Below are 18,109 nucleotides of genomic sequence, written 5' to 3' on the forward strand. Positions count from 1 at the left end.
GAGCTACTGGCCTGGCTAATCCCTGTAAGGTGCAGGCTGGCCTGGTCACTGCGTCTCAAGCCATCTGCAGTACTTTGGCCCTGAACATCAGTTCCCTGCTTCCAGTTTCCACTGTTGCTGAGGTATCACAAAAGATCCTGACTCTCACTGTAAACCAGGAGATGGGACAATGTTTATTAAAAAGGCAGCAAAAGCTCCACCCTCCAAGCTGAACTCAACTGCTACAATCTCCAGCACAGCAGAAGCCAGGGACAGGATCACACCTCACACATGGGGAGCACATCTCCCTGAAAAGTAGCTGAGTAACAGCTTCTGGTCCAGTTCCTAACTGTGCTGGGACTCACAGGTACTGCAAATATCTCTCAGCTCACACTGAATTCTGATCTAAGAACTCACTTTCCCATGGGAATCATATTCCCAAATCTCCCCCCTCCTTATCCCCTGGAACCTCTGAAGAGTTGCACATATGCAGAAGCTGAAACCTGACCCAGCTCATTCCTAGAAATTCAGTAAGGCTTCTCTTAGGTACTGAATATACAGGATCAGGCTGATGGCATAGTGAGTGCAGGTATAACCAACCACACAGTGATTTGTGCAGCAGAACACAAGAACTGAATTACAGTGCTGGGGAGCTGAGAGCAGGGGGCATGACACGACCGACACCCAACCATACTGTACCCCTCAATCAGAACTTGCATCTCTATTGTTTTAGTCGGTTTTATAAAGGAATTAGGACTATCCCTACAAATGCTTTCCACATTTTGCAACCTGCTCAGTATTAGCAGCACATACATGGGTTAAATACCAATGAGTTTTTTTCTGGGTATTTGGCACTGTAACAGGAAATAGTACTGTAACACTGGGAGCTGTCATGAACCAACAGCACTATTGTCTGTACCTGACCTTACCTGTAAGGCAAAAAAACCCCAATTTTCCATGCTGTCAGTCCCTTGATATGAGCAGAAATACCTTATATAACAAAGGAAGCCAAGAGGCACTACAGACTAGAACTAATTACATAAAACTTTACACACAAAGATGGAACTGTGCTCTGTATGAGATGGGGTGGAGAAAAAAGGTAAGCCAATGACTCAGTGCAGCTCAGAACCCATTTTTGCTTCTTCTCTGCGTATGTTCAAAGATATATACAATATGAATGCACCTATGTTCTTACTATCAAAGCTCTGGAAACAGTCTCTATATTCTAACAGCCTGCGCTATGTCAGTGTGGAGCAGAGAATCTTAAATGAAAGCAATGAAATACAGACAGAAGAGCTATTTCAGCCCAAGCTGCAAGTCAGAGAGGTGAACTTGATGGTGTTTCTTAGAAAAGCAAATTGAGATAATCTTCTTGTATTTTTTTAAATTCTCTCCATGTGTTCTGGTGAGCTTTAAAGTTCATTTTTCACTTGAAACTGACGCTCCATTCAAAAAATGGCCTTTCTTGGCAGAAGTCACAGGTTTCCCAGATTAACATAAAGACCAAAGATTATTACTGGTGCTTAATTAGGGCTACAAAATACCTGCCTAGAAGAATGAAAACAGAAAAACGCATGTGTTAGTTTTTAAACAGGTGTTATTTTTCTGGAACATGAATTGAAATTAAGTGATCCAAACTGTAACCATGAGAATATTCTGCAGCTTTTTTCCATTAGTGATTTTCCTTGAGCAGCTACAATCACATTTGCAAAATGAAGAAAAATAAGATTTTAATAACTCTGTTGATGACTGACATTTCAAGATAGCCTTTTGGGCTATCACTTGTTGGTGGGGGATTTGCAGGTCTTTTCTGGCAAGGGTGTTAACAGGAAAAAAACCAAACCCAAGCAACAGTGTGTGATTCCTTTTAAGTTTCTTCATTCCCACATACATGTCTGCCTTCTTTTCAACTGTTTTGCTAGTATCCTGGTTAAACACAAAGTTAGGGTAGATTTGCACCAAAATTGTGTATCAATTTATCAAAACACATGGTCAAGCATATGTCAGAGCTGGAGAAACACATGAAAAAAGTTCTTACCAGCTCTAAAGGTAAGACACTAAGTAAACACAATAGACAGCTTTGAGCATGTGCTTATTACTATATCTCTTAGCAAATGAATAATGACCTCAATGACAGAAGACTGACTCAAAAGGCTCATCACTTACATTAAGTTGTTTTTTCCTGATTTGCATTTAAACAATGTATTATTGTGTGTATTTCCTTAGCTTAGAAGCAGCCACTTTGCAGTGCTCTAACTCCACCACTTGGAAGATGCCCATGTATAAAGGGGAACAAGCCACAGTTAGATCTTACACAAGGTATTTTTGTTACAGTGTAATCTACCATACTGGGTATCACACGAATTATATTCCTCCAGTTTAAATAACATAGAGAAAAAATGAAAACCTCCCGATGTGCAGTGAAAGAGTTAAGCCAGTATGAAATGCCTGTAGGGCAGACTTCAGTGAATCATTCATAAGCCTTTATAAATGGCACAATCACAAGCCCTATTTCAGAGAAGTCTGATTCAGTCACATCTAAGGGACCAAATTATTGTGCACAGTATTATAAAAGGTACAAACAAGCTCAGTTCTGCCTGCAACACCATATTCATGCCATGTTAAATCTACTGCAATTGCACAATCATGCACAAGGCTGGCTTTACAAGTGACAAGTGAGCAGCCTGTATAATAATGTATATTGCTAGGTGTAATAATTACATAAATATGAGATATTAAACTATATTCACTGATATCACAGCATGCTGATTCAGCTTGGTTTGATTATCAGACATTCCAGCCCATACACTGTACTTGCACACTTTACCATGAAGAATTTCAGCAAGCCTAATTCTTACATGGTGTGAAAAAGCGCAACAGATTGACAGGATGAAGCCTTTGAAGCTGCTGGCCTAACACCAAGTCAAAAACTTGTCAGTGAAGCTGCTTGGATTGAAGTTTAAAGTCAAAACAGGACCCAAAACTTGTAATTTTTTTTTTTTTTTTTGAAACAAAAGGAGCTATTTCAGCACTGCTTTAAGGGGAAGAAAGTAGTCACTAAACCTGATTTTTAACTTAGAGCTTCAGTCATAGGTCTCTTGGCACATGCTGTTGACTGACAGACCTCTAAGAAAGCACAGCACAAACTGATAGCCACTGCTCAGTCACTATTTACCCTTCAGCAGCCTTTACCAGTTCTGTGGCATCAGAAGTGCAATGGAGCTTACTTCTTACGGGAACTACTGTTTGATGTGTAAAAAGTATTCCATACAGTAAAGCAGTTTTATATAAAACATGCAGCAAGACTAACAATTTAATACCACCAGGCTTTAAATAAAAATATCATTTTAAGAAAAGAAATGTACACCAGAGTGAAATTTATGCCAATAGGCTTTTTAAATAAAAGCTTTGTAAAAAGCATGGGGGAATATCCATATTATACTAACATATATGCATACACACAATCCCTGTGTATCCCTGAGCTCATATGCATATATGATATAGATTTGGGGTTTAATCTTAGCCAAATGTACTGGATGATATATCTAAAAAAAACCAAACATAAAAACACCCCAACAAACCCACCACAGGGAGCCTGAAAGAATGCAAATGACAGTCAAATGCAGTAAGTTTTTAATTACTGGATGATTTTGTCAATGCAAAGACTTCTCAGATCAACTTATGTTACTTCTTACAGCCGTAAGAGTTGAGCTGGTAAGTAAGACTCACGAGCACGCAAGCAGCTGATCTCTGTTATTTATACTATGTGAGATTTGGCAACTCCCACAGCTTTCCTACCTCTAGGAAGAGGAATAACACCTACCTGGTTTATAACAGGAACCCCTCTCAAATCCCTATAGGTCACTGCAAAATTATTGAAGTCAAAGTATTGTTACAGTGTATTTGTTGCCAAAAGAGGTTTATTGAATGCTGTAGTTTATTTTGGTTATGAATATTAAGAGGAATGGAGATTATCAATGTGCACCAATAAGGAAAGGATCTTTGAATGCAAACGTTGTTCAGCTCCCAGCTGATCAGACTTGTCAGAGCTTCTCTGAAACCCATGGAACCATGCCAGTTTAAACCAACTCAGGATATAGCCTTGTGTTTAATAAGTTTCACATGTCTGATGTTTTAACAAAAGTAAAACAAAAAAAAAAAAGAGAGAATATCCTTTATTATTAAAAAGTTATGCTTTGAATGGTTGGCTAGCCAGTGATAACACTGCAGCTTTGTGCATTCAGCCCACTACAGTACATACACTACACATGCACTTGCCTACCTTCTCCCTGTCAAACTTCAGCTTCTGCTGTGAAGAGCAGCAGAAGGCTGATTTGAAGAGAAGTGAAACACAAGCAGGTAGATTAAACTACCTCACACATGAAGAGTATTAAGACTTATCAAACTCATAAAAAACATTATAACCCAGGCTCTTTAACAAGTAGAAGATACATGATCAGTGCTACTCACCACTGATTTAGATGCCTATTGGACTATGCCTGCATTGGTAACTGATAAAAAGACAAAGACTGCCAAGACTCCCACAGCTGAGGATACTGGAACAACCAAAACAATACTATTTGACATTCTTTACTGAAAAAGAATAGAGAAGTAAACACCAATACACATTAACAGACAGCTCTGCTCTTTTTGTACAACCAAATTTGCACTTTCAGAACAAACAGCAATAGCCAGCCATGTGGCTCCCACAGCCCAAAGCCAGAACATGGAACAGAATCATCCTCAAAAACTGGAAGGATTTTTAGGAGATTTTTATTAACTAGATAAAAGCCTTATGATTATAATCTCATTAAATTATACCTTTTTTTAGAATAATGCAAAGGTTTCAACTGATTAAACTAATGACCTTTTGTCTAAAAGGTTCTTAGTCTGGAAGAACACTTCATCTGACCACTTCAAAATCCTCAGTAATGTGTGTGTAATGTTCCATATCTTCCAAAAGTTCTAGAGTTGAAACACCTTAAGTCATGTCACTGATGCCACACTCAGCAACAAGCTCTAAATGAAGGCAGCCTTTAAGACTGGGGAAGCCACACAAGGCAGAAGTTGTATTTGCCCACTCATTAACCACTCACAGCACTTGTGTCCCCATTCTCCAGAAATAGTGCTGGTTAAAGCTACCTGTCTCTGTGACAGTAGCTGGTTATTGCCTCTTCCAGGAAGGAGAGACAGGTCCAAAACCTCTGTATGGCCAGAAGGTTTGGCAGGCGCTGCCTTCTACAGTGGGCTGAGATAATGCTTTGACCACTACCTCAATAAAAGCTTATCACTAATACTAATGGGAGACATTTCAGCAATGTCTAGGACCTCTATGAATATTCAGGACCTCTTATCCTGAGGACAGGATTTCCCAGAAACCCCTCCTCTGGGAAAAAGTCCTATTCAAGAATCACAGAATAGTTAGGGCTGGAAAGGACCTTAAGATCATCAAGTTCTAACCAATCATCTCAGCTATTTCTAATTAGTATCTGAACAAACCATTAATGATTTGTTTAACGTGCTCAATTAATCAATTTCACCCATTAAAAACAACTTTAAGATACTTTTTACAAAAACCCTCCACACTTTCTCAATGTAACATTAAGAAGTCCATGCACGTGTCTTTTGGCAATCCCAGCACATCCCCAAGCTCATTTGCAGACCTGATACTTCTTGTCAGGGGCCAAAAGACACAATGCCTTATGCACTCCCAGCAGACGTCAACAAGTACACCACAGCTCACATGTTCTGCTGGAGTACTCTAAATTCACACTGAACAGTCAGAATTCACCAGTCAAGGAACTGAAGGAAGTGGCTAAAAGGGCTGCCTAGGACAAGGAGCCATTGTTATGGAATTAATTAGAATCAATATTTGCATAAGACCTTGGTTTTGTCTTTGAGGACTTTATGAAGCTGTTACACTTCTGGCACATTGCCTATACACATTGCCTATACACTATTTTCCCTTTTCTAAAATTAAAGAAAAAAGCTTAATTTTCTTTTCTAAGAAGGGAGTAGTTTGGGAGCATTTATTACAAGAAAAGTACTGAGAGAGACTGTTAACAAAGCCCTGACTATACACACTTCTCTAACAAATCTCTTTGACAGCTTCCACTTTGACAAACAAACACCACAGAAAACTGATGCCTGGTGGTGGGGATTGTTAAAGGGTATTTGGCATTCTCATAAAATGGAGTTAACCCTCATTTTCCCCCCTAAATTCTGCTCAGAATAACTAGATCATATATAAACACCTATGTGACTTCCAAATGGAAAAGCTGCCACTAGAGTTATTTTGTAATATTACTTGCAACAAAAGGTTGAATAAGGCGGCAGTACAGCAGGAATCAGTCCTCACTGAAATACAGCTTCACATAGCTGCATTTCACTGTAGTGCATGAGCAATCCTTACAAACAGCAGAGTATAGAGTGCCTTTTGCTTTGTGTACTCTTAACAAGGAAAGGCAATATAGAATAATAAAGATGAAATCATGATATATTCTGCCTAAGACTGAATGTACAGCTTTCATCCTTCATTTAAACAGAATTTAATTAATTCTAGTAATTCAAGGAGGAATTTGGCCCTCAATACATTTAATGAAAATTCACACAAATAACCTTACATTAATTCTTAACTGTACATATTTAGCTATTCAACCATTTTATTTCATATACAACCTACTCTAAATACCTCAGCATTAATTATTTAGGAACTAAAGCTCCCCTTGCACAGTGGGAGTGAGCTGAGTGTACAGAGATTCAGTGTGGGGTCACTTACAGGGGTGTTTCTCCACAAGAGTCACGTAGACCCCAGTATCTTAAAACCCTTTTATTAAGTTTTCTTGGAAGTGGTTAGACCTTAAGCCATAACACTGCAGAAAATTCATGCTTCATCAGTTTTGTGGATAAGGAATTTTATTCTGCAACTATTAATCAAGCACTTTGCACAAAGTCATTCAGAAAAAGTGAAGGTGAACTTGTCCTTTCCCTGTGAAAAATACTATGTAAGCACATCTCCCCTCTCCCTAGCCCAGCTGCTAACCAGAGGATAACAACCTAAAGCTCCTACCAGCTACTGTCAGGCTTTCAGCCTAACAAGCGCAGGCTACCGCTTTCACATGAAGTCCCATATTCAAACATCTACACATACAGAAACATGGCAGCTCTTAATAGAAGAGCTGTGCTTAACATAATATAACGTAGAGTCTGCCTGAATACAGCTTAGTGCAAGTATAATTGTAAAACAGTCTGGTGTAATTGGGAAACAACTTTTAGAATCCCCACAGCCCAGAGTTTCTCTCTGAATTGAACAATGTTTTCTTAGGAAGCAGACCTTCACAAATGGTACTATTGCTTCTGCATGACTTACCTTGCATGTCAGAGCGACTTGCGAGCTTAAGTAATTTAGAGCTGTAAGTAGTTTACCATTGCACATTTACACAGTTAAAGAACACATATCAAGCAAAACCATATTTGGAAATCTGTGGCTACTGCAAAGCCAGTTTGCATCATTAAAATTAAGTCCATTAATTCAAAAATCATGAGAAACAAATTATGAAGTCTTCCCTCCACAAACAATAAGACTTCACAGGAGGGAAACCCCTGCTTTTTATGCTGCTCCCTCTATTCAAACTCCAACTATTTCTAATGGAAATTTTGTGCTCTATGGAGATTATGATTCAACCTTCTTTTTCAATCACCAGCACATCACCATACATACAGCAAATGCATAGATTTAGAGGAGGGTGTGAAGGTGGCTCTTTAGGGTTCAATACTCAAGGATGCGTATGTGTTTAAAAGTATCCCATGGGCTAAAAGAGCAACTTCTAAGCCAAGGCTCTGAGGTCTGATTTACCAAATCAATCAATGACATACAGCAACTCTAGGGTATCACGAGAGAAGCCACAGAATGAAATGCTGATGACAAACAAGATGCACTTGACTTTCTGGAATGGGAATTTCTGGTATAGGTGAACTCTAGCAACAGGTAAAAGGAGCAGGCTGTTACCTGCAGGACAAGCTGCTGCCAGGCCGTTGCCAGTGGCTGACCATTGCCAATGTTGCACATGCTCATTCGGTCTGCTGGCTGATTGGCACGCTCAAGTTGCAAGGAGACATTGCGCCGCTCTTCCTCAAGTGCACGGGTCAGCCGCTCGAAACGAGCTTCTTGCTCTTTAACAGATGCTAAAATGCTGGCAGCAGACCTGATATCATAGTCATCCATGATTGCTTTCAAATGCTCCTGCCTGTTAACTGACCAGGGCAAATGGAAAGGGTTAGGTAAAGGGGTAGGAAGGGCACAGGTCAGAGGTTAGAAATAAAAATGCACATTGTTAGTCACCCTGCTAAAATACTGCTCACTCTAAGAAGCAAACTGCAGTGCTCTTTGAAAAGCCTGCCTTGCCATCCATCGATCTGATTTTAACTTAAAAGTAAATAATCCAAGGCTTCTCTGTTCAAGAAAGAAAAAACCCCATGCTCACCTTGGAGAGAATTTATATTGAATTCCTTTCATCTTTTTGCTAAAATGCTCTGACAAGGGTTTTCATCGCTCCTCCAAAGCTAATTTCACTGTGCAAACAGTGACGTACTTAAATACAAAAAAAAAAGCTATGGCTTTGGAGGGAATGAGGAAAACAATCCTCACTACAGACAACTGGAATCTTCCTTGAACAGCATGAATGAGAAGTTTAACATTTTTAAAGACAGAAACTTCATGATACAAGAAAACAGTGGTGTCCATTTTTTCCAAGTGAATGGACACCCACACCCACACCCCCAGTTGAGCGGACAGTAGCTAAAAATAGTTTTTATTTCTAAAGTACACTGTAACATGGAAAATATTTTTAAATGCAGACAGTACAATTGCAGTTGAAATGTGCTTGATGATTTCAGCGCGGCAGCCAATGGAACAGTCCTTCATGCAGCTGTTCGCTAATAATGCAAATGAAAAAGCCAAAATCAAACAGCTTCCATGGAAAACACACAGGGCTGCTTGTCTCTCAACACAGGATAAAGAACTCCGAAACCAGATAGATGGGATGTATCTTTCTCCTTATGTCTTTTCTAGCAGGGTTATGAAGTATTCCATTTAAAACACTATCTCCATCTGCATGATGCATGCAGCAAAACTCCCCACTAACTCCACAGATCTATGTGAACATCATTTAAAATGTTTTCATAAGAACATAAAATCAGCAACACAATATAAGCTTAAATGGTGGCTTCAACAGAACCCTTTCAGTAAAGCTAAATAAGTAACTGGTTTACTGCCATTTGCTATCGAACTACTCGGAGCACCTCCGAGATGAGCAGAGAGGTAGAATTCGCTATAGCTCCTGTAATTCAAGAGTTCATACCCTGTGCTAGCTTTAAGTCCCTAGAAATTGTCCTTTGATGTGCAAATTGGGAGTGATTCTTCCTACTGTCAGAGATTCGTTGCTTTCCAGCAAGGATTTCCATGAGCACTGATAGTACTGAACCCTGGTTTTCCAGAAGCTTTGCATTTCATCCTTCAATGCCTTTAGATGATGCACACTCTCTCAACTAATGAGTTTTCCATGACTGTTACATTTACCAGGTCTCTCTCTTGCACTGATTCTCTGGTAGCTAATGAGGATGTGGTCACATACAGTTACATTCCCAAAAGAGGGAAATTAGTAGATAATAAACTGCATGCTTAGTTTGTTGGAAGCTCCTATGTAGGCTCAAGGTCTCCCTTCTTTTGTCATACATAGCTGAAATTATCAAACAGGACCAAAAGACACTGGAGCAGAAGTAACAGACCCAAACCCAATGGCACACACCTTGGTTTCAAAGCAAATAACCTGCCAATAGCTCTGTGGTTTATTGTTAACTCCTAGGTACTGTTTAAAGGAATCAAGGCAGTATGAAATAATGTTGGAAACAGCATAAGGATTACCATGCATTAATCTCATAGTGTTTACATATAGCCATGATCCAAGGCTTTCCTGTTTTCAGACCAGTAAGCAGAAGTGCCTCTTCTCATTCATGCATTGATTTAACCTCTATTGAGTGTCTGAGTGAAAACCAAAAACCACCAAAGGGTTTTCCAGGTGTCGCAAACTAGTCAAATATAGACCTAGCTGTCAACTCCAGAGACCTCCCACACTCAATCTTGTTTTGCTAGATTATTAAAAGTCTATAAAAGCTTCAGAGAGTACACTGGTTTCTGCAAAGGAGAATCACAACCATCTCAAAGGACAGTGGGGCTCATGGGCAGCCTGTGTAATGCAGGACAAGACTGTGTGACTCACCTGCTGTGTCGCAGCATGATTTAGCCCTGGCACAGCTACACATAAACACAGCCAGACTTTCTGGACCTAAGCTGGCTCATGCGCAGCCAACTTGCATGCTTCTGCTTTTGTGCTCCCGTGCTTTGCACAGATGGAGACAGCTCTGTTTGTTGTCTTTCCTCCCAGTAGCGCAGACACACTCAGAGATTCCTCAGAGGGAGTGTGAAAGAAGTGGGACTTCACAGACCCAGGCACTAGCCAAATGTTGGGAAAAGCACACATGGGTGTTAAGGTGGAGGGGCATTTCCAACTGCAAATTCATAAAGACAGCTACCTGGTTACTAACTGTCACTGCCCTTATGCTAGAGCAGAGGAACAGACTGACTGACACACAGATCCAAATACACTTCAGATGAGGAGCTGCTCCAGGCCCAAGAAAGAGTAAAGAATCTGGATGGGTCAGGGATTAATGAGTGGAGACAGGCCCCTGAGAGGTGCTGCTGAGCAGCATCTCAAGTTTCCTCAACCGCTCCCTGCAGGGGTCCAGCTTTCAGGCCATTCACTGTCTGCAGCTAAAAACAGCTCCTCCTCACACACGACTGATGTGACACAGACATTACCTTCTGGGGGCCCAAGAGGCTGGGTACTTCTATGGACCAGTTTCAAAAAGTGAATCAAGGAGAGATGTAGGAAGATTGTAAGATGTAAATCACAGTAAACCTAAAAAAACCCAGTCTCTCTTTATAATATATAATGCAAGTTTCTGTTCTTAGGAAAAGCATTACCAATAGCACATGAAGATTCAAGAAGCACCTCCCCTAATACAGATTCTGAAGCAGTAACAGCTTTAATAATAAAAGTTACCGTTGATGACTGAGCTGGTATGTAACTTTCAAAATGATCCCATTCAGGAAATCCTTAATGAGCTATAAGCCTTTGGTGTCACACATGAGAGAACCTAGGAATTTGGGGGTCTATAAATGGTACAAATCTCTAGAGAGCTACAGAGATCTCCATGCAGAAAATGTTAACCTCCTTACAACCTTAAATATTGTGCTGCTTTTCACTGTGCAAAGAAAAACACAGGCAGAAAATAAACTGAATTTTCAGATGTACAATTAGTGACCATAAAAACCCCTAACTGCTGTGCAGAAACAGCAGCAGGACCAATAACTGCCTTTTAAGAACTGTTGGACAAAGACTTCTGCATTTCGAATGCTTTATTAGCAGATAAACACTTGCTTGCTGTTGATCACACTCCCAATTATTTAGCCAGGGTTTCAACAATCTACATTATCAGCAGTCTAGACTAGAGGTGAAAAATAAAAGTACTGACTCACGAGTTAGTTACTCAGGCTGCCACTTGCAATTTGCTACCATTTGTAAATAAATTGAAGTGCATTGAAAAGGGTATAAATAAACAAAAAAATGAGACCTATAGCAGCCAGGTAAAGATTATTCCTTAGGCTGCATTTCTAAACACAGCAGACACTTGACTACAGAATGTCAAAGGCTATGCTGACAGCAGCAAATCTCTCTCCTGCCTACATGACTCTAAATATATTGGTGTTGCACTGGAGTTAGAGCAAAGTAAAAGAACCGTTTTTTCTGACTGTTCCTATGAAGAACTAATGCATCAAAAGGCTTTTTACAAGTCAATACAGCTTAAAAGCTCAATAGGGATGAAAATGACCCCTGTGCAAAGAGGCAAGGCGGGGGTCCTATACCCTACTCATAGCCCAGCTGATGCCGGAGGATGTTTGAAGTCTCTTGGAAACACTGAGATGCCCAGAGTCATGATACTTGTGAAAGAAGTGAGTTAACTCTGCACACTAATTTTGCTAATACAGGATGTAGCTGCTGGTCAAGAGTTTTTAAAGTGCCCTTTTGATTAAGAGGCGTCAAGTTCTGCGAGATTTGAGCACCTAAATCCTAACAGTTATGGAGAACCTGAAATCCCCTGTACTTTTCAAAGTATTCTGCCTGCCTAAGGTAATCAGGTACTTGAGTGAGCCGTGTTTGAAGGGAGCAGTGTCCACCAGTCAGCTACAGAACATCACAGAGGTTTCTCTCAGTAGGAGGGAAAGTGGCTCTTGGGGCACACAGGAGATTTCTCAGGTCCAACAGGCTGAATACTGAGCACAGCTCTCCCACTATTGATCTCTCCCAGCCCAAATCAAGTCTACTGGGTCCTGCTGGTGAGAGATGGTACTATGATGAGCAACAAGAAGCTTGTACATACAGCAAATCAGCAGCTGTAGGAGCAAACATGAAGGCCTGTGAGCATGCATGGAAACAGCTGCAATGTGCTTCTACACAGAATAAAACCCATCAGAAAAAGGGCAAAACTGGGGCTTAAATAATCTGTGGAACTGAAGCGTAACGCATGCTAATTATATTTTCACCCTGAAGTGCCATAAGAGATGAGTAGTACAAAATGACTGTTATCCCCCATGCAGTTTCAGAAAGCATGCAGAGAAAACCAAGCAATACACACCTATTGGGTTACTGGGGTCTGAATGTTACAGCTGCTGTCACATCACCCACTAAGACTAGGAAAGTATAGACAGAGCAGGAGAGCAGCCTTAAGCAGAATCAGCTGCAAGAGAGAGGAAAGAGAAGACAGTTAGTTAATAAGGTATTACAGGCTCTTCTGTACACAGACATCTGCCAGGTTCTCCTCATTATGTTGTATAAATAATTTATTATGCCATTTTCCTCCTAAGCTGGAGGAAAAAGAAATAATATTCAGAGAAGCCAATCCTGAGACTCCTAAGGAAATAAAACCCCCACCAACAACTGGTTAATCTGATTTGTTATCAGTGGTCAATACTTGCATGTTCCTGTGAGACTTAATGTCCTCAATCAAGGAAAACTCAGGACTGGAGCGAGGATTTTGAATGTTACAAAACTGGATATTACAGCCAAGCATTTTAAAACACAGAAACCTAACATGATGATCTCAGAAATGAGAATAATTATTTAGGCATGCAACTTTAGGCCCCATGTCTGATGTATGAGCCCCCAAATGTCTCAAGACCATTTCATGGATAGCTGGTAGAGTACATTCATTTCTAAAAGAAGCACACTGCACAGTAGCTTAATACCCCTTTATTTGTTCTACCTGTCTGTAATCTAACCCTATCTGAAACTCAAGTGAAAGTAAGTTTTTGGATATTAGGTCATCTGTGTAGCTCTAAGTCTCTGATCTGTTTCGTCTTAAAACATTCAGCACCAAAACTTCTCTGGGTCAGCGAATGCAAATTTAGTACCTGGTTTTGCTGGAGAACATACAGAACAGAATCCATTTCGCAAAGCCGTGGTTCTATGAAGCAGTACATCCAGTTTTAAGCTACTACCACATCAAAAGTGCTGCAACCACATGGTATGAAATGCAGAGCCAGTACAAACTCACTTTGCTGGTTCAAATATTATAGAACATTTTTAGAGAGTAATTTTGCCTTAGCAGATCTTATGCTTGACCAGGTACTGTCTGCCATCTTGAAGCCAGCATAAACACTATTTCCTGTGTTCCAGCCAAGTTACCAGAAATAGGAGCCTTTCTTTGCATGGCTCCAATCTCAAAGGGCATGGAACTATCATGCGAGAAAACTTGTTCTTTCTTACACTAACAGAAGTAAATTCTATGCTTAAAACTTGCTACATATAGCAAAACCATGAAAAGATATGCCCAAAGATGAAAGTCAGGAGGCAGAATGAAAGACTAATTGTCAAGTAAATGACCACAGAGAATAAATTAAGCATAATTCAGTTTCTACAGAGAAAAGAGCAACACACTGCAAAATAAAATAAAATATCTATATATTACACGTAGCAAATTAAAATAAAACTGCTTCTCAGACCTTATGGTGAAATCTATCTTGAGCCTGGCTCCCCTCGTTGCTGCTCTGGTTGACTGAGTTCTAATTTGACCCTTACGTGACAATCTCCACCAATGAATAGCAATGAGGAATTCACAAAGAAAGCTATTTCAATGTAGTTCTCTCATAGGCACAGACAGACATACTGTGCTGGTGTCAAAAGAAACAAAAAAAAAACCCTGGTCAGGGTTTTTTTGTTCCTTTGGACAGAAGCAGTCTGTGAAACAAGGCTTAAACTAGGCAAGGAACAAGGGCAGAGGAAATGCTAACAGGAAAACTCCTTGAGAAGGAACTTTGGATCTTAAGGACACAGCAATAACCGTGCAGCTCACCAGTTCTATTATTGCAGAAGAAATGTCAATGTGTAATATTTAAGGTTTTACATCAGTAGGAAATTTCATCTGATATCCTGCAGGAATCGTTTAGTAGAAATAAATGCTGCAAATAAATTGGCAGAATATCCTACTACGATCTGGGTTTGGCAACCCCAAGAAAAGAATCCAGGCACACACACATCTTTGTATGCGCAATGCAGCTGGACTACTTCACTACAGAACAGGCTCTGGTCAGTAGCACCACAGCATCTCCCATCTTACCATAATGGTTCCCAGTCCATTTAAAAATTAATACTTTAATTAACTTCTAAGTTAATTACACTGCAATCGTATTTCCTTACAAAAGATACAGTTCTTAGCAAATAAGAATACAGCATTTTCTTATATCTAACACCAACCCTCTTGTGGATTAACCAGTGCATATTTAAATGACACCAGACATCTTTCTACAGCTTCCCTTTGGTAATGATTTCCCACTTCAGCTGTCAGTTACTGGGAATTTTTGGGGTTTTCCTTCCAAAATCCCATGCAGTGCTTTCAGGGCTTGTTGATACATTGTGCCTGCACAACTTTAATTATACTGTAGTTCTATTGCTCTATTTCCCTAAAAAGATACATTTCAATTGCTATACTGTACTCCCAAATGGAAAGGTAAATAAATTAGAGGAATATAGAACACCTTTCTAACAACCGCATACATGTAATAGCATAAATAATTCAGTAATGTGTTAAACGTCAAAATGAAGTATTTTTATACGAGCAATTTTAAAAGTAAATGTTTTAGCCTATGATTACTTTTACCCAATGTAAAAAAAAATTAATTTCTCCTTGAAATTTATCATTCATAGACCAGAACAGTGTAACAGGACCTTTCTGAAGCAGAGCTCCTGCTCTCCAGGACCTAAGAAGTTGCCTACACTGACCAAGCTGAACTCTTCTGTCAGGGAGCACTCATTATGCCACACTTCCTTCAAACATCAGAGTTGGTGTTAATTAAGCATGAAACAGCATAGCAAAGAGGTGTCATGTTACCTCAACACCTACTAAGTGTCCACACTAAGGTGTAATGGGGTATGTGATAGACTATAGCTGTGCACTGTGAATTCTCTGCGTAAACAAACATTCCTCATACCTTTAGAAATGAGTGTCTAGGTGGAATAGGGTTTTTTTAAAAACTCAAAGGTAAGGATCAAGGTAGAGATGGCTGAATTCTGACTTCAGTATGTGTCTGCTGAATTCGAATGCTACAGAATTCCTTGCTATTGCTCTATCTCAATAAGTGTTAATTCTGTCAGCTCAGCTGCAACCATGAAAATATTAGCATCATTCACACTTCATTCCCTACACGAACAGAATCACTGTTTGCACAACTTAATTTCTATTTATCTACTTTAGTTAGGCAGCATTTGGAAGACAGCATTTCCATCCCCCTTATAAGAAGAAGCCAAGTCTGAAGTAACCTGCTGAGCTGAATGATGTGCACAAATGTCATGGAAAAATTCAGAATATTTTGATAATTTCAGCAATTCTGTTTGCTTAATACTGTACATTATACTGAACAGGCTTGTGTTTCTATTTTCTTTTATATTTTCGGGGTTTCTATAGAAATAAAATGCAAATTGGAAGTTAAAATGAATGAAGAACAAGTAAGATCATACTTTGCTATCTCTCTTGGAATATGAATAGTAAATTTGCTGCTTCATAAACCTCTGACCCATCTTCTTCTGCCTTGGAACTTTCCTAGCATAACTGCTACCAGCTTGATTTCCTCATAGGCCATCACTTTAACACCCTAGAACACATGTCGTTGCATTCTAAAGCTGCTGCATGTCATTGATTTTTCAATGGTCTCCCCCACTGAAATCAATAAGGAGTACTACTTAAAAATGGATTGCACTTTGTGGTCCCTTTCTGATTCATGTATATTCAGGTTTCCAACTTCTCCCATAGCTGCTTTTAGCAGTAGATATATGTACCAAGCCTCAGCACATCCCTGACCTCAGTCTGATTCTCACCAACACCAACAGACACTAGAGCCGCTGTGAGTGGAAGCAGACAATCTGTGCAATCTTCTATTGACTAGAAAATGCCACTATAACCATTTTACTAGAATACTGTCAACCAAGCAGCTAGGGAGAAAACCCTCAAGAAGCTTCTATGACTGCTAAATAATATCAGGCATTACGTTAACTCTCTAGGCATTGCTGCCTGCACAGGGCTGTATGGATGGACTGGGTCTGATCTCATTTTTAACAGAAATACTTCCTTACTGCGGAGGCCACCTTGCAAGCAGATCCATAAAAAATCAATATATATATTTTTAGAACAGGGGCATTTCAATGAGAAAGAGAGAAAGATAAAGATCAGAAGCAGCATAGTTCATAACTTCATTCCCTAGTTCCTCCCCTAGCATTTTAAATCTTGGCTTCATTAATATACAATCCAATTTGGCCACAAATAAGCCAATCATATGAACAAACTGCTATAACCTTATGCAGTTACTGCCACAGAATACTTAAAAAGTTTGCACTAAACAATATACAAGTATCCTTACTTTTTTTGGCTTCTGGATGTTCCGAGTACTGGCAAAAGGGCTACCAATTTAAGACAAAAGCTACTGACAGGAATGAAGCCTGAAACTCCATTAGGGAACTACAGCCAAGAACAGCAATGTATTTACAAGCATTAAGTCTTCACTTCACAAAACGCAGGAACAAGGGAGTCACTGGGTATGCAGCAATTTCCATAGCAGGACCACTGGCAAAATGGAGTAAGTGAAATACTACAGGCAAGGCTGGAAAATGCTGCAGATGATTATAATAATCCTTTTACAAAGGATACTATTGTGCCATCTTCTAACAGACGGACTAACATAATGGCAAGCAACAAAGACCAGGTCAGCTCTACAGTTAGGTGGACCAACAGCCTGCTTGGTCTATTCCAAATGCTCCAGTCGTGGTGTTGGTAGTAGCTGTATTTAACCTGACTGCCGTTGGTTGGGATATCATCATTTTACTACACGGTTTGAGATGAGAGGAAAAAATCCAACTGTGACCCCACAGAACAGTGAGGGTTTAAGCTCAGCAACAGATGTGTCAAATGACTTATCCCAACCATGAGGAGTTAATTGATCCTATAAATAGTACTCTGCAAACAAAATTAAAATCCATTTAATTCCTGTATCCAAAGCACACAGTCAAGCTTTGCTTATCAGTAAACTATCTTCCTTTAGAGAAGTGGGCTTGGGTGTTTTACATGTAGATTAACACAGAGAGATAATTTATTTCAGGCTATTGTGAGATTTCCTTCCTTTTATGTTTCAGAAGAACAGGGCTGCATGCAGCTAAATGAGATCCATAGATTACAGTAGAAGAAAGGCTAATAAAACTGCATAGCTACATTCCTGGGTAATAACGAATGGGGCTTAATTCTAGGGCTTCAATCTCAGGGTTTATGAGGGCATTTCCAATTACTACTTTTAAAATTAATGCAACTAAATGCATCAAAAAGGAAATAGATCTTTTAACCCATCTGAATGAAACACTTGATATCGCCCACAGCATTTTAGGCCAATAAACAAACTGGCATTGCTAGGGTGAAAGAAAAAACCAAAAATCACAGTTCTGAAGTGTTCAGATCAGCATCTTCCCTGCGGTTT

The 18,109-nt window shown here is 39.7% G+C and overlaps 1 protein-coding gene across 13 annotated transcripts in view; it reads right to left on the reverse strand.

Moving 5' to 3' along the window:
* Nucleotides 1-18,109, reverse strand: part of ARVCF (ARVCF delta catenin family member) — a 283,342-nt gene that overhangs the window by 161,368 nt on the left and 103,865 nt on the right. For 6 of the 13 annotated variants that reach the window (XM_065692206.1, XM_065692217.1, XM_065692200.1 and 3 more), the window contains one exon: nucleotides 7,988-8,232. The exons of 2 other annotated variants lie outside the window; for them this stretch is intronic. In XM_065692206.1, the coding sequence (XP_065548278.1) occupies nucleotides 7,988-8,203 (216 nt within the window). In that variant the 5' untranslated portion in view covers nucleotides 8,204-8,232. Of the gene's footprint in view, nucleotides 1-7,987; nucleotides 8,233-12,732; nucleotides 12,835-18,109 lie in introns of all 13 variants that reach the window. 5 more of the 13 variants (XM_065692205.1, XM_065692208.1, XM_065692207.1 and 2 more) reach the window with 2 other exon arrangements.

Source organism: Lathamus discolor, chromosome 12 (genome assembly GCF_037157495.1).
Source record: "Lathamus discolor isolate bLatDis1 chromosome 12, bLatDis1.hap1, whole genome shotgun sequence".
NCBI classification, from domain to species: Eukaryota; Metazoa; Chordata; class Aves; order Psittaciformes; family Psittacidae; genus Lathamus; species Lathamus discolor.